General features: G+C 53.4%; 2 protein-coding genes across 27 annotated transcripts in view; one reads left to right on the top strand and one right to left on the bottom strand.

Moving 5' to 3' along the window:
* DHX30 (DExH-box helicase 30) overlaps positions 1–19,440 on the top strand; it is a 30,687-nt gene extending 11,247 nt beyond the window's left edge. For 3 of the 8 annotated variants that reach the window (XM_060162087.1, XM_060162089.1, XM_060162090.1), the window contains 18 exons: positions 4,815–4,945; positions 5,580–5,690; positions 11,210–11,511; positions 11,978–12,098; positions 12,843–12,992; positions 14,967–15,119; positions 15,426–16,262; positions 16,508–16,583; positions 16,670–16,774; positions 17,036–17,334; positions 17,409–17,615; positions 17,699–17,780; positions 17,851–18,044; positions 18,166–18,325; positions 18,440–18,597; positions 18,690–18,793; positions 18,870–19,009; positions 19,114–19,440. In XM_060162087.1, coding sequence (XP_060018070.1) covers positions 4,815–4,945; positions 5,580–5,690; positions 11,210–11,511; positions 11,978–12,098; positions 12,843–12,992; positions 14,967–15,119; positions 15,426–16,262; positions 16,508–16,583; positions 16,670–16,774; positions 17,036–17,334; positions 17,409–17,615; positions 17,699–17,780; positions 17,851–18,044; positions 18,166–18,325; positions 18,440–18,597; positions 18,690–18,793; positions 18,870–19,009; positions 19,114–19,367 — 3,584 coding nt within the window. In that variant the 3' untranslated portion in view covers positions 19,368–19,440. Of the gene's footprint in view, positions 1–2,677; positions 3,013–4,814; positions 4,946–5,579; positions 5,691–11,209; positions 11,512–11,977; positions 12,099–12,842; positions 12,993–14,966; positions 15,120–15,425; positions 16,263–16,507; positions 16,584–16,669; positions 16,775–17,035; positions 17,335–17,408; positions 17,616–17,698; positions 17,781–17,850; positions 18,045–18,165; positions 18,326–18,439; positions 18,598–18,689; positions 18,794–18,869; positions 19,010–19,113 lie in introns of those variants that run through there. The other 5 variants (XM_060162092.1, XM_060162094.1, XM_060162088.1 and 2 more) reach the window with 4 other exon arrangements.
* A 456-nt stretch (positions 19,441–19,896) lies between these two features.
* Positions 19,897–23,321, bottom strand: part of MAP4 (microtubule associated protein 4) — a 171,370-nt gene continuing 167,945 nt past the window's right edge. For 17 of the 19 annotated variants that reach the window (XM_060162066.1, XM_060162074.1, XM_060162075.1 and 14 more), the window contains 2 exons: positions 22,312–22,501; positions 19,897–22,187 (listed from right to left, as the gene is read on the bottom strand). In XM_060162066.1, the coding sequence (XP_060018049.1) occupies positions 22,180–22,187; positions 22,312–22,501 (198 nt within the window). In that variant the 3' untranslated portion in view covers positions 19,897–22,179. Of the gene's footprint in view, positions 22,188–22,288; positions 22,502–23,321 lie in introns of those variants that run through there. The other 2 variants (XM_060162071.1, XM_060162083.1) reach the window with 2 other exon arrangements.

Here is a 23,321-nt window from a genome sequence, read left to right as displayed (position 1 = left end):
TGGTCTGCCCAAAGTCCATACTGTCTTGGGCTTCCTCCTGTTGCTTTTTCCTGGGGCCTCCAAAGTTTAGAATCCTACAACATCCTCCTGTGTATTCAGCAGATCCTTTAACCTTAATTCCATGCTTCTAGATGTCATTGTTTAGCACTTTGAGTACCAGACATTGTGCTTGATCCAGAAGTGATGGCGAGATCTCTGAGCCAGTAAACCCTTCCTTTTTTCAGAACTTCCCTCCTTTTTCACAGGCAGAGGAGTCAACTTTCTCTCCCCAAAGAATGGAGAGTGGAAGAGAAAGCTTAATGTTGGTGGAAAGGAACCAGGGGCATGCCTGAGCCTCTTTAACTTTCTTCAAGGTCCTCTAAAGCAGGAGTCAGCAAACTTTCTTTAAGGATCAGAGAGTACACATTCCAGCCTTTGCAGGCCATATGGTTTCCCTTGCAGCTCCTTAACTCTGCCATTATAGCATGAAAGCAGTAATAGATAATACAGAAACAAGTGAGTATGGCTATGTTCCAATAAAACTTTGTTTTTAAAAACAGGCAGTGGGTGGGTTTGGTCTTCAGGCTACATTTTGGCCACCCCTGCTCTAGACCAATGGGGAGATCACAGAACCAGAATGGTTCCAAGAGCTGGTCTAAGAGTTGCCCTCATTTTACAAAAGGCAATGAGGTCTGCAGAGGTGAAATATATGCTCAAGGTGACACCAGCTGTTAGAACCCAGATGAAGTAAATGAAATAGGAAAAGAGCGTTCAGAGAACCAACTAGTTGGTTGGCATCACCTGACCTTTTTTTTTTTTTTTTTACATAAAATCTCAAATATCTGTTTGAAATATGTTTTCTAAAATAGAGAAAATAGTATAGTAAATCCCTATGTACCTATCACCTGGCTTGAACAATGAACAGCTCATGGACAATCTTACTTTGTGTGTATCTTTCCCCTTTGGCCTCTTTGGAAGCAAATCCATGAAATCATAGCATTTCAACCTTAGCCTAAGTGGCTGTCAGAGCAGAGTGCTATTCTGAGGGCTTCCTGAAACACCAAGATAGACCCAGGCCCTGCTTTGCAGATGAGGTTTAGGCTATTGCCTCCTTCAGCTTTCAGACACCATAATTTTCAAAATTTGGCCTCAGCTACTGCTGCCACTCCCAGGCTTGCTAAGCTTCTGGATTCTTTTGAGGGAATTTGGGCTGCTAACAATCCTTGAAAAGTACTCGTGAAGCTGGGTGGATGCCTTAGGTTTTGGCAAATTAAAGTGCCACTTGGCCAAATTCAAAGCCTTTGTAAATCATGTTCTGCCCCAAGGGTCTTGCCATCCCTATATGGATGATCTGGGTAGGGGTGTTTGACATGGATGGTGATGTCCCTTTGTGACGTCAGACCATTGCTGCCAGGGCCACCTTCCCTTTTTTGCCCTTTCCTGGTTAAAAACCCACTGAGGAGGGAATGGAGGAGCAGGAGTTGAAGCTGCCCCATTTTGCTCTGGCTCTGCTTCTAAGGGACCTGTCCCCTGTTGTCTCAGATCTCAGAGGGCAGAGGCATCTCTATCAGAGCACTCTGCAAAGCCCCCTTCCAAACATTCCCATTTTATATTAACCACAGTCATACCAAATGAGTAGAGCAGGTTTGTCCTAATTTCCCCCAGTGATAAAATGGCCCAGGGTTCACAGCTGACACGTGGTAGACTTGGGGCTAAGCCCAAGTGTTAGGACTCAAATCCCATGTTCTTGCCATAGGCCAGCAGTTCTGAATGTGATCCCAGACCAGCAACCTCAGTATTATCTGGAAACTTGTTAAACATGCAGATCTTGGGCCCTATTCCAGACCTAATGACTAAGAAACTCTGGGAGGGTGGCTCCCAGTAATGTTTTAACTAGCTCTTCAGGAGATCGTCGGAATCACATCTAGAATTATAACACAAACAACAAACAGCCCCCCACTGCCAGCTGCACCCCAAGTGCACTGCCAACCTCTGACCAAGGCCTCCTTCCAAGGGATTGAGACCTTGAGGCCCTTGCTGTCACTGCCGCTGCCCCAACATGCAGATCCAGTCTGATTCCCACCTGACCCCAAACCCTGCTCCTCAGTGCCAGAAGAGGAAGAGGAATGAGCCTGGCCAGAGCCCAGGTGTAGTAGTTTGGAAGCAGAATCCCATCTGGCTTTCAAACGAGCACAGAACAGCAGCTTCAGACTTTCACTGCTGGAACAGCTCAATTCTTGGGCATAGTGTCCAAGTTGGGTACTTTACATCTTTGACTCCAGCTCTGGAGAGTAAACCTGGTTTGCTTATGTTCAAGAGGTCTTCCCTGTCCTGGCTCCAGATTCTTCACCAGGTTTACTTTGTAAGCCATTAAATGAGGTGGCTGTGCCCCAGCTTAGCAATGATCTTACGCTCTGCTGGCCGGGAGTGCAGGCCAATTTGCAAAGGCATGTGGGAGGTATTTACCTGCAATGGGTGGGACCTAGAGGGAACTTCAAGTTCATTTCCTTGGATGGACATTAAGCTGAGGCCTGTACTATTTCCCAAGAAGCCCCACTCTCTCTTCCTGCCTCAGCTTCAGATGACGAGTCTGTGGGTTGGATTTACTGGGGGAGTGGTTTCGGCAGGGTTCCAGCCTTGGACTGGTCGGCCCACCGGTTGACTGGAGCGTGCAGCGCTGGAGGCCCTGGGCTGCGTGGGGCGGGAGCCATGTCGCCTCGGTCCCGGGTCCGCCCATCCGGCAGGGGGCGCGCGGCGCCCGGGCCGCTCGCTCCTGCCCTTCTGCCCTGTCCCTGCCGGGCTCCGGAGTCGCGGGGGCGGGCGGGAGCGAGATGGCGGCCGCCAGGAGACTCATGGCGCTGGCCGCCGGCGTCTCTCCGCGCCTGCGGCCGCTGGCTCCCTACACCCCCGGGCGACAGGGACGCCCGCGCGGCCTCTCGACAGGCTGCATCCGCCCCGACCGCACGAAGGCGGCCGCTGAGGCGGGGGCGGCCCCCGACGGGCCTGAGGAAGGCGACGGAAGCATGGTGAACGGTGAGGGCAGGGGCAGCCAGGCTGCGACGCCCTTGAGTTCGGGGGATGACAGAGCTAGGGGCGCGGGCTGGGGTCGGGCCCTCTCTTGTATGGCTGAGACCACCATTCAGTGGCGGGCCGGAGCCCTGCTGTTGTAAAGCTCACACGGTTCAGGCCCAAATGGTCCCCAAGCGCGGAGGTTCTGGGACTGGAGCGCTTGCACCTGGCAACAATAGGTGATAGGTGTGTACCACAAGGGAGTTGGGGGAAAACAGGTAAACGTCCAGTTCCTGCCAGGTCCGTGGTCAAGGGTTAGAGCATCAAGGTTAAGCACATCCTCGCTGTTGTGAGAAAGGCAAAGAGCTCAAAATACATCTGAGACTTCAGAATCTCGAATAGAGACAGAATGATTGCTCTAGTGGACCCCAGCGCGGCGCCTCCTGAATGGTGCAGGAAATGAAACTGGTAAGAGCATCCATGCCCATCAAGGATGGACAGAGAGAGCCAGCCTCTGCCCTATAGAGCTGGAGGGGGTACCAGGGCACATCTGCTATTATATGTGTGTCTAGTGGGCTACTTAAAGTTGGGTCCTCCTGTGGGATGGAACCCCTTTGAGTCTACTTACATATTGTTTCTCGACTACTCGACTCTCAGTTGCTTTACAAGTTAACATTTAGAGGGAGACAGGGCCAGGCAGAATCCTCCCTCTTGACCAGATGACACAGGAGTCTGCTCCAAGGAAATAGCCTCAACCCAGGCAGCAGAGTTACAGCAGAACTCCTGGAGGAGCTTTTTCAAAATACAGACTTGCCTAACATCATTGCCATTCCCAGGTGCCCTGTGGGGATCAGGGTGGGCAGTGCTGTGAAGAAGCTCCCCAGGTGACTTATGATTGATGCATGCAGGTGCACAGGTGCATATATGTACCCCCTACAAAATTACTTTTTGGAGCTGAATTATAATGCTAGAGACTGTGGGTGGAGAATGAAAAGGCTTCCCATTCCTTCTGCTGGTCTCTGACTCTGCATCTCTTGAAGGTCCACTCTGGTGCTTTGGGGCTCTTCCTTTAGTTTTCAGCCACTCTCAGCAGGCTTCTTCATGGTCTAAGTCCTGTGTTTGGCACAAGCTGCTTCTAGGTGGACATCTCACCCATTTGTGCTCTGGGATTGATGCAAAGTGCAATAAACCTCTCACGGTGTTTGATGCATCCCGCCTCCACTTGGTTCACTGCAGTGAACTCCCAGGAGGAATAGCTCATGCCCATGTCTAAGCTAAGGAGGTCTCTAATCAGTGTCCCTACACATAATCTGGCTCTGGGGTGGCCTTTTGCACGGTGTTGAGGTAGAGTTGAGAACTGGGGCCTGGTATTCAGACTCCACGGCCAACCCTCCCTGTTGTGTGTCTGTTATTTTAGGAGGGGCCTTGCATTGTCGTGAACTCCACTGTGTGTGTGTGGTCGATTTTGTTTTTTGTTTAGTGCGTTCTTTCAGACATCAGATTGGGGGCGTTGTTGCCATGTAGGCTTCTGTAGCTGATGTGTTAAGTTGGGAGCTTGGGTGGCGAAGAGGATCCTGGCTGGTTCCCCTCTGTGGTGTGGGGGGCGTTGGCCCTTCTCTTTCAGGAGATGATCGTGCATTGGCTCTAGCCCCACTGTCCCCTGTAAACCCTGAAGTCATTCTCCCTCCTTTTTAAGATGCTCCTGGGTGGTTTGGGATCATGAGCCAACATCCTCAGTATCCAGCCCAGGGTTGTCCTGATACACACCCCATGGAGTTTTTAGAAGAAAAAGCACAACTATAATGCTTTTGTTCTTATTCTCTTAGCTTCTAGGGACCTATTAAAAGAGTTTCCACAGCCCAAAAATCTTCTCAACAGTGTGATTGGAAGAGCCCTTGGCATCTCACATGCAAAAGACAAATTGGTCTACGTGCACACAAATGGACCAAAGAAAAAGGTAACTCTGCTGGTGGCAAGGAGACATGTTGGTCTGATTCTCTGGAAGGAGACTGGCTGCTCTTTTCTCTCTCAGAGTTCTTGTCAGGGAGGCCATAGAGTGGGTTTTCTGAATTGAGAATGGTCAGCAGAGAATCTCAGAGTGAAGCTAAATCTGGAGAAGAGCCTGGTTTAGGGAAGGGGAACATGGGCAAGTGAAGTGAGACGTTCCCATCTTGTGTAAGATAGGCCTCTGTACTGGGCCCTGGATTTGGTCCCTTCCAACTAACTGGAACTGTAGAGGGTTAGAGCTGATGATAATTCCTGCTCCCAGAGTCTTGTAGGTCCTGGGACCCACAGGAAGCATGTAGGCAAACCATTCTGAATGAAAATTTTTAAGGATAAAGATGGGTCCCACCTTGCCCTCTGGCTAGAACATGGCACTTTCAAGAAGCAAAACAGCTTGAGGTGGGACAGTGGCTTGAGGGTGGGGGAGTCTGAGCCTTCCAAGGAGTTAATGATGGGATTGGGGTTCTGTCTTGCACTCAGGCCTGCTGCTGTGAGGTCTACAGCTTTGCTGTTGATTCTCCATGTGGTTTGTTATAACTTTGTAGTCTAGAGAGGCAAGGGTCCTGATTCTCTCTTCTCTTCCTCAGAAAGTCACCCTCCACATAAAGTGGCCCAAGAGTGTGGAGGTAGAAGGCTATGGCAGCAAGAAGATCGACGCTGAGAGGCAGGCTGCGGCTGCGGCCTGCCAGCTGTTCAAGGTGACCCTCCCCTAGTGAAGACCATGCAGACCTCCCTCCTGAGAACTGCTTGAAGTGACGGTTTTCCTGGTGTCAGCTGCACCTAGGTTTAGGTTGGCAGGGTGTTCAAACCACTCACCTGTCCTGAGCCCTTCCCACCTTGTGGTTCCTTTTTTGCTTCAGCCAGTGACGGAATAGATTAATATTATTTTCTTGCCACTGTAGTTATCTAGTTTCTGTGGTTTCAAAAACCACAGAGAAGAACCCCTTTATGGAGAACACTCCCTCTGTACAGCACCATGGTGAGACTTCTATTTTGGTTTCTGTTTTTCTTTCCCTGTTATTTCATGTATTTAGGTTTTTCCTTGTAGCCACATAGTCCTCTCTTACTTACAATGGAAGAATAATAGTCACTTCTCTCACTTCCCAGTGGTTGGACGTGGGTTGCTTTCAGTTTTTGATTGCGCAGCATTTCCTATACCTTCATTGTTGCTCCCAGCCTTTCTTTCGATCCCTAATTGGCTCCCTTCATGGCTGTGCCAACCTTGAATCTTCTTCACATTCCTAGGTCTTTGCTCTTGACAAGGACAAAGCTGTATTCCTTCAGCTTCTCTCCCGCTCATGGTCTACAGACCTTCATTGTCACTGCTTCTCCTGGGTCTGAGGAGGCAAGGTCCCTTTTCCTGTCCTGGGCTCCCACACGATCCTTCTCTTTTCTGTGTCCTCTCTGTCTCCTCCATCTTGTCTCCCACGCTTTTATTTAATTTTCAGATCTTTCCTCATCTGATTCTTTTCTGTAAGAGTCAAAAATTCTTCAGTGTTTGGGAATTCCCTGGCGGTCCAGTGGTTAGGATGCCACACTTTCATTGCCGAGGACACAGGTTCGATCCTTGGTTGGGGGAACTAGGATCCCGCAAGCGGTGCGGCACAGCCAAAAAAAATTCTTCAGTGTTGTAATCCCTTCCCCAGGCCCTGCTTCCCTGCACACAGCTCTCCGTGCTTGTGGTTTGCATTCTTTGCACTCCAGCATCACAGCCCATGCCATGGTTGCTGGTTCCCTTCACATCCTCATAGCGCCTGGTGATTGTTGGCTGACTGGGGCAGCTTTGCCAGGCTCACCAGCCTCCCCTCAGTCCTTGCTCTGCTTGGATGGTCTGTGGCTTTGGCACTGCGGGGCATTTTTTCTTCAGCCCCTGGGTTATACCTACTTTCCTTGTCTCTGGGTCACTCTAGGCTCCTCTTCCTCTCCCACTCTCTATAAACATCTTTTTCTGTACTCCTTCTGCCTGGGGAAATCTTCTCTCTCAGAAATTCAACCATCCTTTCTGTGTTTAATGTCTTGGAAACCTCCGTCTCCCTTAGAGCACCTCTACCTCAGGGGTTCTCAATTTCGGGGGGATTTTGCACCCCAGGGGACATTTGGTAATGTCTAGAGACATTTTTGGCAGCCACAAGGAGAAGAGTGCTACCTGGTATGATGCCAGGGATGCTGCTAAACGTCCCACAATGCACAGGCCAGCCCCTCACAACAAAGAATTACCTGGTCCAAAATGTCTATAGTGCCGAGGGTGAGGATGCTTTTCTGCCTGGATGTAGAAGGCACTTTAAACTGAGACCATGTGCAGCAAGTTGTGATCACATTCCTCCCCAGCCCGTTCTCTGTTCTCTATCTATGCTCATGGCCTTTTTTGTTTGTTTGTTTAATTGTGGTAAAATACACAAAATATAAAATTTAGCATCTTAGCCACTTTTAAGTGTACAGTTCAGTAGTATTAAGTGCAGCCACGTTGTTGAGCACCCAGTCTCTAGAACTTCTTCATCCTGGAAAACTGAATCTCTATACCCAGTAAACAACTCCCCATCCTGCCTTCCCCCCAGCCCCTGGCAGCCACCATCCTACTCTCTATTTCTGCGAATTTGACTACTCGTCACATAAGTGAAATCATACAGTGTCCTTTTGTGACTGGTTTATGTCACTTAGCATAATGTCCTCAAGGTTCATTCATGTTGTAGCAAGTGTCAGAGTTTCTCTCTTTGTAAAGGCCAGTAATATTCAATTGTATGTATATATCACATTTTGTTTATCCATTCATCCATTGATGGACTCTTGGGTCCACTTTTTGGCCATTGTGAAATAAGGCTGCAGTGAACAAATACCTCTTCGAGACCCTGCTTTTAATCCCCAGAATTGGAATTGCTAGATCATATGGTAATTCTGTTCTTAATTTTTTGAGGAACTGCCACACTGTTTCCATAGTGTACTATTATACATTCCCACCAACAGTGCACAAGTGTTCTAATTTCTCCACAGCCTCACTAACACTTGTTACTTTCTTTCATTTTATTTATTTATTTGATAGTAGTCATCCTAATGGGTATGAGTTGGTATCTCATTGTGGTTTTGATTTGCATTTTCCTAATGATTAGTGATGTTGAGCATCTTTTCTTGTGCTTATTGGCCATTTATGTATTTTCTTTGTAGAAATGTCTTTTTAAGTCCTTTGCCCACTTTTTAGCCACATCGTTTTGTTGTTGAATTATGGGAGTTCTTTATATATTCTGGAGAGTGTAGCCCATTCATTCCTTAATATTTGTACTCAAATTTGCTCATCTTTTTTCCTCCCAAACTAGATGTTTCTTAAGCATTGCCCTCAGGCTTGTTGTGAGGTGCTGACAGCACAAAGGTGACTGAGGGTGCTCTTGGGGCAGCCACAGCCCAGAAAGGAAGCACCCACATGAGGGGAGAGGTGCACCTCAGCCTCCTGAATAAAGCAGGCTATTCTTAAAGAGTGAGTAGAAGTTTTCCAGGAACAGGGATGGAGAGGGCACTCCAGATAGAGGGCGCAGAGACATGGAACCAGGGTGCGCGCGAGCAACTAGCGGATTGTGAACGTGGGTCTGAGTGCTTGGCGATGGTGCGAACAGGTGGGCAGGAGCCAGAACACCAAGCCCTTAGGTGTCTCAGGTAGGAGTCTTGATTGATCCTGTGGATGCTAGGTCTGCTGACTGGTGGTAATTGGTGGAATGACAGAGCTGAGTTTGCCTTTAGGAATAGTCCCCAAAAGCAGTGGGGTCAGGCAAGACCAGAGACGGGGGCACAGGATAGGTGAGAATGCCAGTAGCAGCAGTGCAGGAGCTTTCTTCTGGGGTTATTAAAAAGCTGGAAAAAAAAGTGACTGGTCAGATGGAGGAGGGAGGAAGAGCGGGTTGGTGGGGAAGCATGAGCCAGCACGGGGAGCCCTGGAGGGGAAGCGGGTTGGGTGGGTGTTCATCATCAGGAACACCTCATGGCCTTGTGTGTGGGGGGCTGTGAGTGGGAGGCAGGGAGGTAAAGCATGCTGGTGTCCTGGGGAAGGCCAAGGGCGAGGGTGCTGTATGTGTTTCCTGTATAATCAGATCGTCCTTGTAAGCAGGCGGTGACGTGACGCAGAAGCATGGAGGCTGAGCCTTGGGCCAGGCACCCGTACTGCCCTGCCCTGAGTGGCTGTGCTTTCATGCATGTGGATGTGTGTGGCGTGCCCTTTTCACATTCTCTGTCACAGAATCCTACTGTTATGCATCTGTTCTTCCACACAGATTTGACAATTTGTCAAGTGCCCAAAAAGTCTATCCAGACTTTGATTGGAGTTATGTTACATGGGTTAACTTAGGAGGCTTTTGTCTCTTTACTCAAAAAAGTTTCATATCAGGAACTCCCATATTTTGTATCCTTTTACCAAGTTTTATACTTTAAAAAAATATGTAAATTTATTTCTTTAAGTTCATCTTAGGTAGGCTATGGTTATTGTTGCTGTTGTGAATAGAATTTTCCTGATTACATTTTATTTTTTTTTTTAGATTTTTTTGATGTGGACCATTTTTAAAGTCTTTATTGAATTTGTTACAATATTGCTTCTGCTTTATGTTTTGGTTTTTTGGCTGCGAGGCATGTGGGATCTTAGCTCCCTTACCAGGGATCAAACCCACACCCCCTGCATTGGAAGGCAAAGTCTTAACCACTGGACCTCCAGGGAAGTCCCTTCCTGATTACTTTTTTTTTTAAACATCTTTATTGGAGTATAATTGCTTTACAATGTTGTGTTAGTTTCTGCTGTATAACACAGTGAATCAGCTATATGTATACACATATCCCCGTATCTCCTCCCCCTTGCGTCTCCCTTCCACCGTCCCTATCCCACCACTCTAGGTGGACACAAAGCACCGAGCTGATCTCCCTGTGCTATGTGGCTGCTTCCCACTAGCTACCTGATTACATTTTAAATTACAGTTGGTTCTTTCAGAAATCTGAGGAGAGAATTGTTGTTTTTTAAAGATTTAATTTTATTTATTTTTGGCTGTGTTGGGTCTTCGTTGCTGCGCACGGGCTTTCTCTAGTTGTGATGAGCGGGGGCTACTCCTTGTTGCAGTGCATGGGCTTCTCCTTGTGGTGGCTTCTCTTGTTGCGGAGCACGGGCTCTAGGTGTGCGGGCTTCAGTCGTTGTAGCACATGGGCTCAGTAGTTGTGGCTCTTGGGCTCTAGAGCGCCGGCTCAGTAGTTGTGGCTCGTGGGCTTATTTGCTCCACGGCATGTAGGATCTTCCCAGACCAGGGATCGAACCTGTGTCCCCTGCATTGGCAGGCAGGTTCTTAACCACTGAGCCACCAGGGAAGTCCCTGAGGGGAGAGTTTTAAGAAGCGAGTGGTCACTCCTCGGCTTGTCACGAGTCAGGTGTGGCTGAAGCCGCGCTGTGGAGCAGTGCCTGGATTCTGGCACCTGCCATCTACTGTCACATGGCTGTAATGTCTGAAACCCTCTTGATGCGCCTGGCTTACCCGTGTTGTCTTTACCACTCCCAACTTGAATTTCTTGACCTTGTGCTCTATTCACGTGCTACTCCTGTTCTTCTAGCTTCTTATTTTTTTGTTCTTTAGACTCTGTTTTTCTGCATTTTTCTTCTGCCTCTTAGATTTTTAGCTTCTTGAGGGCAGAGATCAGGTCTCATCCCTCCTGATGGTGCCCAGGGTGGCAAGCATGTTGCTTTGTACATGCTAGAGACTCGGCAAATGTCTTATTTGATTTTCTCTAGAAAAGAATAAAACTGTAATATATTTTAAAATAATATTTTTGTATAACTGGCTTTAAAAACGTTTGGTGTTATTTCTAGAGTATGTTCCCAGCATAGGATTCTTGTGTCAGAGGTATAGCTGTTTTATGGTGTAGACAACATATATCCTAATTGCTACACTCACTGAAGCTTTCTAGATCACTTTGTGAATGCATCTGCTTCTTGTTGCCCTGTGGGTTTTTCTTTGTTTTGTTTTGTTTCTTTGGTCTTTTGTCTTAATAGCTATAAGAGTTTACCTTGTCATTTTCATCTGTTGAAGCTAGACATGTTAAGTGCTCTCTCTGTGCCCAGTTCTGGACTAGGGCCTGAGGTGAGTAGACAGGTGAAAAAGCATGGCTCCCACACATGAGGGACTTACGGTGTAACCGGGCAGGTTCCGAGCAGCCTGAGGTGTGAGGGTGGTATGGGCCCTCACAACGCCCCTTTTTTCCCCAGGGCTGGGGTCTGCTGGGTCCCCGGAATGAGCTGTTTGATGCAGCCAAATACCGCGTGCTAGCCGATCGCTTTGGCTCTCCGGCTGACAGCTGGTGGCGCCCAGAACCCACCATGCCACCTACTTCCTGGCGGCAGCTGAATCCTGAGAGCATCCGGCCAGGGGGACCTGGGGGCTTATCCCGCTCCTTGGGCCGGGAGGAAGAGGAGGATGAGGAGGAAGAGCTAGAAGAGGGGACCATTGATGTCACTGAATTTCTGTCTATGGCCCAGCAGGACTCCCACACCCCACTCAGGGATTCGAGGTACAGCCAGGGGCAGGGAATGCAGGGGAAGCTGGCTGCACCTTGACATGGGGTGGGGCGTGTTCCCAGGGAGTCTTCTCTGAGATGGGAGGGCCCCTGCCCCACATCTCAGTTCGCGTCTCTGTTATTCATTGGTATATCTACCTGTTCTTGGGGAAAGCCTTGTGGCCATGTACTGTATGGCTGGGCTTTTGCGAAACAGCAGCACGGACCCTCTCTCCAGCTCGCACTTGGGTCCTTCAGAGGCCCAGTAACTACTCTGCCTGCCCACTGCCCCTACCCTCCTATCTGTTTGGGGGAACTGAGGGAGCGCCAGGTGTGCTTTGTGTCTGTGAGAGGATCACAGGCCAAGTGGAAATGCCCCAGCCTCCTGCAACTATGCAGTATCCTAGCCCCTGGGTCTCAGAGCAGGTGAAATTGGCCCAGGAAGAGAGTGCTTTTTCACCTAAACTTTTGGTCCTCCCAGGGGGGGTTCCTTTGAAATGACAGATGACGACAGTGCTATTAGGGCTCTGACCCAGTTTCCGCTTCCCAAGAACCTTCTGGCCAAGGTGATTCAGATAGCGACATCGTCCTCCACAGCCAAGGTGAGCTGGGTCTCCTATAAGTGTGTGTGAGACTGGGGAGCTGTCTTGGTCAAGTCTGGTTTTCCTCCAGACCAGGTGGGAGGGAGACTACGTACGGGAGGGCCGAAGATGCCCGTTCTCCAAGCCCAGCCTGGGCCAGCTGGGGGAACTCCAGGTCCTTGGAGGGTTGAAGCAGCAGGGACAGATTGGAAGTCAGAACACTGGAGCACAGGGAGGGGGCTGGGGACTGTAGGAGTGGAAGACCTATATCTGTTCAAGGGTTGCGGGCAGGAAAGGAGGGTTTGGGGAGGGGGTGGCTGACTTGCTGAGGTTTTCATCTTTGTTGTCAGGCTGAGGGGCTTTGGTTAAGCAGAGCTTCTCTCCAGGTGCAAGGCCTTTTTGATCCCCCAGGATGTGCTTAGTTTTTAGCTTGTGTTGACAGCTTCAACCTGCAGCTACCATCATACCTGTTTGCTTTGAAAGTGCTGAGAGGACAGTGGACTAGGAGGGCAGGTAGTGGCATTGCCCAGATGCCATTTCCTGCTGTGAAATCATGGTACCACAGGAGAAGCAAGGCCAGGATCTGGGAGCTGCAGCCCCACAGGGCTGGCTTCTGCCTGTTCAGTGGCACTTCTTTTGTGGCTGATGCTTGGTACCTGCTCAGATGGGGGTTAAATCCATCTCTGTGTCCCTTGATATTCTGCGAACTCCTGGATGTTTTCATTCCCTAACTTTCTGTAACCATCTCTCTTGCCCTTTGTGTAGAACCTCATGCAGTTCCATACTGTGGGCACCAAGACCAAGCTGTCCACCCTCACCCTACTCTGGCCCTGTCCCATGACCTTTGTCGCCAAAGGGCGTCGCAAAGCAGAGGCAGAGAATAAGGCGGCAGCCCTGGCTTGTAAGAAACTGAAGGTGAGTGCAAGGTCCCTGGTGTGATGCATGAGATGTCTTGGAGCTCCCTGCTACCCTTGGCAAATGGTCCACTTTTCCAGGAAATGAAATCTACCACTGCCAGGCTTTTGGCCTGGGCACATAAGTATCTGGTGTCCCAGCCTTGCTCGTCAGGCTGTGGGGTGCTGTTTCCAGGGCTTCTCCACAGTCCCTGTGGAGGTGCTTTGCCCGTGAGCTCAGCCGTTTCAGCACTGTTGGCTGGAACCTGGGTGAAGCCGGGAGGAGACATGCTTATCATTCTGAATGGTATGGAGCTGGAGAAATGATGTCTTTGTTGAGGGACAGACTTGGTATCTAGAAAGATCTTGATAACTTGGGCTTTGTGGCCAAAACAAACCACACGACGTTCATCTAGGATGAATATTGAAGGGATCAACATCCAGGTGAAGGCAGTGGGGCTTACAGCTAGCAATCATTTTGAAGCGGCTTTGGAGGTCAGCTGATAGCCCAGTTGTGGGAGTTACCTGAACCCGTGGGGGTCTGGTTTGCAGAATAAGAGAGGAAGGAGGCCCTGTTTTACTCTGGATGGTCGGATATACCTTTGGTGTACATTTGGCTCTGGGAACTGAATTTTAGATAGAGCTGATAGTGAGGGGTACCAAGATCCTGGAGAACTGAAGAGGGATGGGTTCAGGTAAGTGGTGAGAGGGAATGGATGTGTCATTACCTGTGGCTCAAGAGGACAGAACTAGGGCTAACTGGGAGAACTTCGAGGAAGTCTAAATTTTAATTTGATAGACAAAAACAGTGATGAACTTGAGAACTCTTGTTTTAGGAGGGTATTTCCACTGTCCTGGGAGTATTTAATTCAAATTTGTGAAAACTAACGTTGGAATAAGATTGCACCTGTCACCACTGTTCAGTCTGCTAATGTCCACGTTTGTCCCCCAAAAAATCACTTTTCGTTGACTGGTTTTATTAAGCAACCATTACAGATTGAAACTGAAAAATAAATGCATTGACAAAAAACAAAAACAAACAGACAAAAAAGTGATGAGAAGACGACCCTCAGCATGTTAGAGGCCTGTCTCAGGAAGGAGCAAGCTTCTAGGTGGCAGCAGTGTTCTGAGAGCAGCTGACTGCCCACGGTCAGAGAGGCTGTAGGTAAATTCTCACAGTCCTGGGAAAGGACAGAGGGCTCCCCTGCAGCAAGGTGGCCCTGTTGGCACCTCTTCTGTTCTGGCACGAGGAGGCTGGGGAAGGGGATTGGTCCCTGTGCAGGTAGACTTCTTAAAGGAGGGAGTGTTTGCTCTGGGTTTTGGAGGGTGTGCGGAATCCGGACATGAAAGACTACAGGGGAAAATGACTGGTTTTCCACATTTGCCCAATGTGTTGCAATGCTTTGTCTTATTTCTGGTGGGTGGCTTTGGGCATATAGGGAAATAAAACAGAGTTTCCCTTCCAGTGGTTTATTTTATCAAGGTGCATAAGTATGTATTTCCGGGAACTTCCGTGTACGTTTGTACGGTGGACTGGGTGTCATGCAGAGACAGGCGGAGGTGTGGCAGCTGGACGTGAAATGTGGCGGGGTGGGCGGGCAGCGAAGGCACAGGAGCCTGCGACTGGGTTCCGGGGTGGCTCAGGGCCTGGCCCGCCTGTCTCAGGTGGGGATTCACGGAGGTGAGCCTGGGCTGCTGTGGGGACTCCGGCTGCTCGGGGAGAGGATTCTCTGCGGCGCCCGTCTGTGCGGGTGGGGGCTGTAACACTCAGACACGCCAGGTCTGGTTTTGCTTGAATCATTTTTAACATTTTTTTTTTGGTGGAGACCTAACATTTTCCTGGTTCCTAATTTCTCCCTCCTGCACCATATTGGCCCAAACCCAAAAATGTCTTAGAAAAGAGGTTGCTCTGCACGACTTCTCTAAAGCTCCTGAGCAGGTCTGGGCCAGTTATGGGGAGACAGGCATAGACCAGCCTCCCGTGTTCCCTCTGCAGAGCCTGGGCCTGGTGGACCGGAACAACGAGCCGCTCACCCACGCCATGTATAACCTGGCCTCCTTGCGCGAGCTGGGTGAGACCCAGCGCCGGCCGTGTACCATCCAGGTGCCTGAACCCATCCTCCGCAAGATAGAGACCTTCCTAAACCACGTAAGAGAATCCCCACATTCCTCTTCACCTGCCCGCCTTCATCTACCCAGACCAAAAGCTTTCACCTGCAGCAGGCGGTAGTGACTCCCCGCTTTCCCCACTGGGGATGGAGCCTGGGCACACTTTTGCCCTGAGCAGTCCTGTCTTGCCCACGAGGGTCCCAGGGCAGTTGAGGACTGAGTCCTGCCCGGCGGGTGGGCCATAGCTTCTGGCCAAGGTGAATTGTGTGGAGGGGCTGGCTGGCTGTGGGTAAATGAGAAGAAGCTATTTCTCTTCACCATTTTGTTTGCCTCTCCCGTCCTCCAGTACCCCATGGACAGTTCATGGATCTCCCCAGAGCTCCGGCTGCAGAGTGATGACATCTTGCCCTTGGGCAAGGACTCGGGGCCGCTGGGTGACCCTATCACAGGCAAGCCCTACATGCCCCTGTCAGAAACAGAGGAGCTGCGTCTGAGCCAGAGCCTGCTGGAGCTGTGGCGGCGGCGAGGGCCGGTCTGGCAGGAGGCCCCCCAGCTCCCTGTGGACCCTCATCGGGACACCATCCTCAGTGCCATCGAGCAGCACCCGGTGGTGGTCATCGCCGGGGACACGGGCTGTGGGAAGACCACGCGCATCCCCCAGCTGCTGCTGGAGCGCTACGTGACCGAGGGCCGAGGTGCTCGCTGCAACGTGATCATCACTCAGCCGCGCCGCATCTCGGCTGTGTCCGTGGCACAGCGGGTCAGCCACGAACTGGGCCCCTCCCTGCGCCGGAACGTGGGCTTCCAGGTGCGGTTGGAAAGCAAGCCTCCAGCCCGAGGTGGGGCTCTGCTGTTCTGTACCGTGGGCATCCTGCTACGGAAGCTGCAGAGCAACCCCAGCCTGGAGGGCGTGAGCCATGTAATCGTGGACGAGGTGCACGAGCGGGACGTGAACACGGACTTCCTGCTGATTCTGCTCAAGGGCCTGCAGCGGCTCAACCCGGCCCTGCGGCTGGTGCTCATGAGTGCCACAGGTGATAACGAGCGCTTCTCCCGCTACTTTGGTGGCTGCCCTGTCATTAAGGTGCCCGGCTTCATGTACCCTGTCAAGGAGCACTACCTGGAGGATATCCTGGCCAAGCTGGGCAAGCACCAGTACCCACACCGGCATCGGCACCACGAGGTGAGGGGATACGCCCGCCCCGTCCTGCCCACGGCTCCTGGCCTTTTCTCCATGGATTCCCCTCCTCCTTCCCAAGCCTTGGTTTCCTTGCTAGAAATGGGAATGATCAGGCCTTCTTGACAAGGGTGTGGTGAGGGTTGGAGGTGATGTGTCACGTGCCTTGACCTCACCGAGTCGCGGTGGCCGTGTCCTGTGCACGACCCCTGGCCCCGGGGCTGTGACTGGCCTCTCTTCCCCCACCCCAGTCTGAGGATGAATGCGCTCTCGATTTGGACCTCGTGACTGATCTGGTTCTGCACATTGATGCCCGTGGGGAACCAGGTGGGTGCTTTCGTCTCTGCCCCGTGCCCACCCTGCTCTCCCATCTGCCGGGAGCCACTAGCTCATGCCTGCAGGGCCCTTTACAGGTGGGATCCTCTGCTTCCTGCCTGGGTGGCAGGAGATCAAAGGAGTGCAGCAACGCCTCCAGGAGGCCCTGGGCATGCATGAGAGCAAGTACCTCATCCTGCCAGGTGAGAGCATGTGTGCAAGGATGGTGGCCCCTAACACCAGGCTTGCCCTCTGTCCTGGGGAGTGACTCACCTGGGGCTCAGGGCCTTGGGTTTCTTAATAGGCTGCACTACTTTTTTGCTGGCTTTGTGACCTCTACTGGGCATATTACTGATCTGGACTTCAGTTTCATCAAAATAGGGTCAAAATCCCTGCCTGCCCTCATATGGGGAGGTTTTGGCTGGAGCAGTGCCCGTGACCAGTGTGTTCTTGCTGCCCACCAGTGCACTCCAACATCCCCATGATGGACCAGAAGGCCATATTCCAGCAGCCTCCCGTTGGCGTGCGCAAGATTGTCTTGGCCACCAACATTGCTGAGACCTCCATCACAATCAATGACATTGTGCACGTGGTGGACAGCGGTCTGCACAAGGAGGAACGCTACGACCTGAAGACCAAGGTGGCACCCATCTCCTGGCCCTGCCCCAGCCCAGATCTACCCTGGGCCTGTGTGTCTGGAGAAGGCCACACCTGTGGGATCTCCCTGTCCCTGCTGTGGGGGGCAGTTGAGGAGCTGAGTGAGGTGAAGGCCAGGCGCAGGGGAGCATGGAGGAAGGCGTGTGGTCTGTGTGGCTGCTCACCTGCCCCCTCCCCCAGGTGTCCTGCCTGGAGACCGTGTGGGTGTCACGAGCCAACGTGATCCAGCGCCGGGGCCGGGCGGGCCGCTGCCAGTCAGGCTTTGCCTACCACCTGTTCCCGCGGAGCCGGCTGGAGAAGATGGCCCCTTTCCAGGTGCCGGAGATCCTGCGCACGCCCCTTGAGAACCTGGTGCTGCAAGCCAAGATCCACATGCCAGAGAAGACGGTGCGGCAGAGGTGGGCGGAGTGGGCCCTGGGAACGTGCAGGTGGGGTGCGGGCTAACAGGCTCTGCCTCGTTCGTGCTGTAGGCAGTGGAGTTCCTCTCCAAGGCCGTGGACAGTCCAAACATCAAGGCGGTGGACGAGGCCGTGATCTTGCTCCAGGAGATCGGTGAGTGGTGCAGGGCTGGGCCGGGCTGCGGAGTGGCTGTCAGGGGCGGGACTGACGGCTGAGCTTGCAGGGGTGCTGGACCAGCGGGAGTACCTGACCACTCTGGGGCAGCGCCTGGCCCACATCTCCACTGACCCACGGCTGGCCAAGGCCATAGTGTTGGCTGCCATCTTCCGTTGCCTGCACCCGCTGCTAGTGGTCGTTTCCTGCCTCACCCGGGACCCCTTCAGCAGCAGCCTGCAGAACCGGGCGGAGGTGGACAAGGTCAGACCCAATGCCTTTGCGTGGCCCTCTGTTCTCCCTTCCGGCCCTCCGCTCCCTTCGGTCCCGAGGTGGCTTCCTCTGGTCCCTGCCCTGTGACCCTGGCACCCGCCTCCCCTCCCAGGTGAAGGCACTGTTGAGCCACGACAGTGGCAGCGACCACCTGGCGTTCGTGCGGGCTGTGTCTGGCTGGGAGGAGGTGCTGCGCTGGCAGGACCGCAGCTCTCGTGAGAACTACCTGGAGGAAAACCTGCTCTATGCGCCCAGCCTGCGCTTCATCCACGGTCAGCGGGTCCCGAGCTGCCCTGAGCCCCTCCACCCTTCCCACTCGCACTGGGCCGGTGCACAGTGAGCTGTGAACCAGGGGCCCTAGGTTCACCCTGACTTTGCCTCCCCAGGACTCATCAAGCAGTTCTCAGAGAACATTTATGAGGCTTTCCTGGTGGGGAAGCCCTCGGACTGCACCCTGGCCTCTGCCCAGTGCAACGAGTACAGTGAGGAGGAAGAGCTGGTGAAGGGTGTGCTGATGGCGGGTCTCTACCCCAACCTCATCCAGGTGCTGCCCTGGGGAGGGGGCTCCAGGCCATGACCTCTCCTTCCATCCCAGCTCCTTGCTCAACCCACCCACCTTCTCCTTCATCCTTGCAGGTGAGGCAGGGCAAGGTGACCCGGCAGGGCAAGTTCAAGCCCAACAGTGTCACGTATAGGACCAAATCCGGCAACATCTTGCTGCACAAGTCGACCATTAACAGGTGGGGGACTGTCAGGCTGGGGCAGGGCAGCTCGGGTGGTTCAGCAAGGGGCCTCACCCAGCTCTTTGTTCCCTAGGGAGGCCACACGGCTACGGAGCCGATGGCTGACGTATTTCATGGCTGTTAAGTCCAACGGCAGCGTCTTTGTCCGGGACTCCTCCCAGGTGCACCCACTAGCTGTGCTGCTACTCACCGACGGGGACGTCCACATCCGTGGTGGGTACCTGCACACCTCCTGCCCCACCGCGTCTCCGGCTGCTCTGCCTCCTCAGGGGTCCGGCCTCACTCACCGGGCTCCCCGCGTCTCTCCCTTCCTCTAGATGATGGGCGCCGGGCCACCATCTCCCTTAGTGACAGCGACCTGCTGCGGCTGGAGGGCGACTCACGCACTGTGCGGCTGCTGCGGGAGCTGCGCCGGGCCCTGGGCCGCATGGTGGAGCGGAGCCTGCGCAGCGAGTTGGCTGCACTGCCGCCCTGCGTGCAGGAGGAGCACGGGCAGCTGCTTGCGCTGCTGGCGGAGCTGCTGCGCGGGCCCTGTGGCAGCTTTGATGTGCGCAAGACAGCTGACGACTAAGCCCCGTCTCCGCTGGGGCCATGTACAGAGTGCAAATGTTTATTTAAAATAAAGTTCTATTTATCCCTTGTGAGCATCGCTATCCGCTGGGGCTCCCCAAACCAAGAGGAAGAGTGAAGGCTCAGAAGGGAGGGCCCCAAAGTCTTAGGAGAGCAAGGGGCTTAGAACCCAGCCCTCAGGAGCTTGAACCACTCATGCAGGTTCTTGGCTTGTGCTGCTTGGCCCAGTCTAGTCGTCTTTGTCACAGCCGCGGTGGGAGGCAGTGTCCTTGCGCGTGCAGCAGGGCCCGCAGCCTGGATCCTCTCTGGCTGGCTGTCACTTGCTAACCCAGGCAAACGGGGGAGGGAGAAGTTCCACAAGCAGCCTTAACCTTTGGTCACAGCCACAGATTCACAGACGAGGGGCTGAGGTCAAGACTGCACGCTGCACCCCAGTCCCTCAATGCGAGGGGACAAGCTGGGGGCTGTGGGGGCCTCGGATGCTGAAGACGTAGACAACCAGGACGTATACAGAAGACAGGGCCTGCGTGGTGGGACATACAAGCTTTATTTGTTCTGGAAATCATAACAATCACAGATCAACATGGTTAACGGCTGAGCCATAAGCAAATGGGGAAGTACAGAAACGTTCCAGCCCCAACAGCTGCAGAATAGAACACAGCACACAGGGCCTCTGGTCCCACCTGTCAGGGCGGCCTTCTCAGCTTCTCTGGCTTGTGGGACCCTTCAAGGGAGCTGTGCCCAAACCACCTTTCAGAACACTGACCACTCCAGCGCCCCCTAGAGTGCTCTCCGCTGGGGTCACCTCTCCCACCCCTACCTTTGGCCAACGGAGTAAAAGGACCGAGAGCTTGTTGTCCACCCCAGCATCAACACAGGTGCAGGTACCTTTAGGCCCAGCACTGTCACCCCACTGCATCTGGCACCCCACCTCCCACTGCGTTCTCCCAGTTTCATCTCACCCTTTCTTGCAGACAAAACACGGATGCCCTGATGTCCCTGGTGCCGTTGAAGCACTGTGTGGACAGTCTCTGGCCCTGGGAGTGCTTTTTCCACAAGACCCCTGCAATTTCTTGGTATGTGCTTGGGGAGCTGGGGAGATGGTGTCGAACCTCCCTGGAGAAAATGCTACCTCAGAAAGGGAGAGCACCTGCCCAGCCCAGACACCCTCCCTCTACATGGACTTCAAATCTGATCCTAGGTCAACAGCTCCCACCTTCTCAGCGCCAAGGGATGCCAGAGGAGGAGGTGGGGAGTGTGAGGGGCCAAGTCTGCACTGCAGAAAATGCTCTTCCAGAGGAGAAGCCTTGGAGACTCCCAGGCCATTTCACTACAAACTGTTACGTTTTAATCCTTTATTAGAAACCATGCAAACTTTAATACAAAAAGTACAAGTGCAATAAGAATCTTCGTGTCAATACAATTCCCGGGACTTATCATTGCAGCCATCCCAAGACCAGGCCTAACCAGGACACACCCCTTAGGCTGGCCTATCCTCTCCTCTCTCCCCTCTCCAGTCAGGCCGTAAGGGAGCCTGGATGGCCCATCTCATGTACTTATTTTTAAATTTCCAGACTTGATTCCCCACTATCCACATGAGTTCTGAACACATCAGGCTCCCTGGCAACTGAGGGCTCGAGTGTCCTAGGTTGGAGGCTAGGAGGAATTTGACCTCCATGGCCCTTTCCAGCCCGACCTTGTCTCCCACCAGATCCCAGGGAATGAGACAGACATAGATGCCAAAACCAGCCTCTTGGTTAGAAAAGAAAAGCAGCATACACACAAAATGCCAGAACCACCAGTCCACACTCTGACCAGCCCCTAGCGGTCCCTGCCTGCCCTCTAGCCCACAGCCCCCCACTGCACCTGCCCTGCCCACACCACCTCCGGGGCCGGGGCCCCAAGCTGCCCAAGGCAGGGCAGCCTCCAATGCCTCACCTCCCAGCTGGAGGCTTCAGGATCTCCCTTCCCTGTTTCCTTTAACACCTACCAACGACTTTCATTCAGACATGGCTTCAACCTGCAAAACTACTCCACCGGTTTTCAGGTTATTAAAAAAAAAGATAAAAGTGTGACAGCAGCTAGGTAGGTATGGGAAGCAGCGGGGACAGGCAGCATTGCCCCTGACTAACTTGGGGGAGGGCAGCAAGAGGTGCCTGGTGCCACCTGTGAGGTGGGCACCACTGTGGGGTCAAAGGAAGAGGCAGTGGCTTAGCAGGCTTCAGGGTACGCAGTTAGCACCCAGCCATCACGGGGACGTCCACCTCCACTCTTCCCTCCAGATGGACCAGCGAGGAGGGAGGGTATGTCAGTTTCTCTTGGGTTTGGTCCAAAAAAACCAAACAAAGAGGAGGTTGGACTCCGGTTCCCCCCACCCAGATCCCAGGAGGTCCTGAACTAGCCTCCCCTACCCCACTTTCCACCCAACCTTCTCCGCGGAGCAGCGGCGCAATGGTGAGGACGGGGGAGCCAAGCAGGGAGCCGGGTCTGGGGCCGGGAGTGGAGGGAGCACGGGGGTGGGGCTGCTGCCACCCTGGGCAAGTGAGGCAGGAGGGAGGGAGGGAGGGAGGGGCCTAGAGGGCAGCCCGGGAGAGGGAGCTAGGGGCCCAGGTGCCTGAGCTGGGGCCGCCAGGGAAGTGGAGGGGGGCGGGAGACAATGTCGGCCCCGTGGTCGGTGCGGGCCCTGGCGTTTGCCCGGAACGTCAGCCTGTAGGTCTCAATCTGCAGTGACACAGGAGGAGGGAAGGGAGAGGGTGACGGGGGAGACAAGAAGGGGAACACGGGGGACGGAAGACGAGACCAGAATGTCATCATTAGATGCCTGGAAAATAAAAGGTTGCTTCGTTAAAATTCAGGCCACACTCCGGTAGGAAAACAAAGGAGTTTCAATCTGCAGCCAGTGGCAGGGCCCCTGGCTGGCCCTTAGGCCGAGCCCAGCCACTTACTTGTCTCCTGGATCTGGCTGTCCAAGGTCTGGGCCTCCCTTTGGTCACCACCCCCTGCCAGGGTGGTGTGGCCACTGAGGCCACTGGCTGAAGTGGGGGCGCCAGCTTCAGGCGCTGCCTCAGGGATGGCCAGCTCCTCCCCAGCTGGGGGGCCCGGACACGGAGGGGCCTCGCTGCCACCGCCCTCAGTCTACAAATGAAACAGTGGGGGAGACAGTGCAGGGTCAGTCGGGGAGGGTGTGGGATGGTGATGGTGGTGGGTTTCACACACAGTCCCCACCCCCGCTGCTGCTGCTCCCCATTGGCTCAAGGTACAGTCACCTGGGAGTCTAGACCAGGTGCCCCCCCGCCCCCCCCCCCGCCAGACCAACTCCTGGCCTGGGTGGCAGGGTGCTGGGTAAGAACTCAGGCTCTGGGGCAGTAAAGCAGTGCAGCCTGGCTAGTGACACGCTCTGAGAGCCTCCTCTGGGAGACGAAAGGCTTCGTGAAGCCTCTGACGTGAGAGGTGAAAGGTGCCTGGCTTCTCAACAAAGACTGATGCCAGATCACAACACTTATGACAGCAGATTGTTAGCAAAAAAGCTAAGGAATCATCTCAAGTTGTGGGTCTGGAGCCACTAGGGTGAGGGAGCTCCGGGAGCTTGAACCAGTTCCTGAGGGGTGCAGGCCGCCACCTCAGACCTAAGGGATCCCAGGGCACTCCCTGCACATGCGAGTGTTCGGAGAGGCTTTCTCGGCCATTCCTGGGGCAGCGCTGCCCGTGTATCCATCATTCATGCGCCCCTGACAGAGGCCTCCTCTGTGCTGGGCATCTTTCTGGGGCCTGGGGACACAGGAGGGAAGAAGGTGTCCAAGGAGGTGTGAGGGAGACTGGGGGGGCCTGGCGAGGAAGGCCTTGTGGTGGCCGTGGACACCCAGTGTGAGTCCAGAGCACAAGAGGGCGGGCTGCAGGAGGCACTGGCGAGCTGGCACACCTGTGCTGGGAACGCCCAAAGGCGACAACCGGAGAA

Source organism: Lagenorhynchus albirostris, chromosome 10, assembly GCF_949774975.1.
Source record: "Lagenorhynchus albirostris chromosome 10, mLagAlb1.1, whole genome shotgun sequence".
NCBI classification, from domain to species: domain Eukaryota; kingdom Metazoa; phylum Chordata; class Mammalia; order Artiodactyla; family Delphinidae; genus Lagenorhynchus; species Lagenorhynchus albirostris.
The sequence above is the reverse complement of the archived record's forward strand: the minus strand, read 5'-3'. Positions and strand labels throughout refer to the sequence as shown.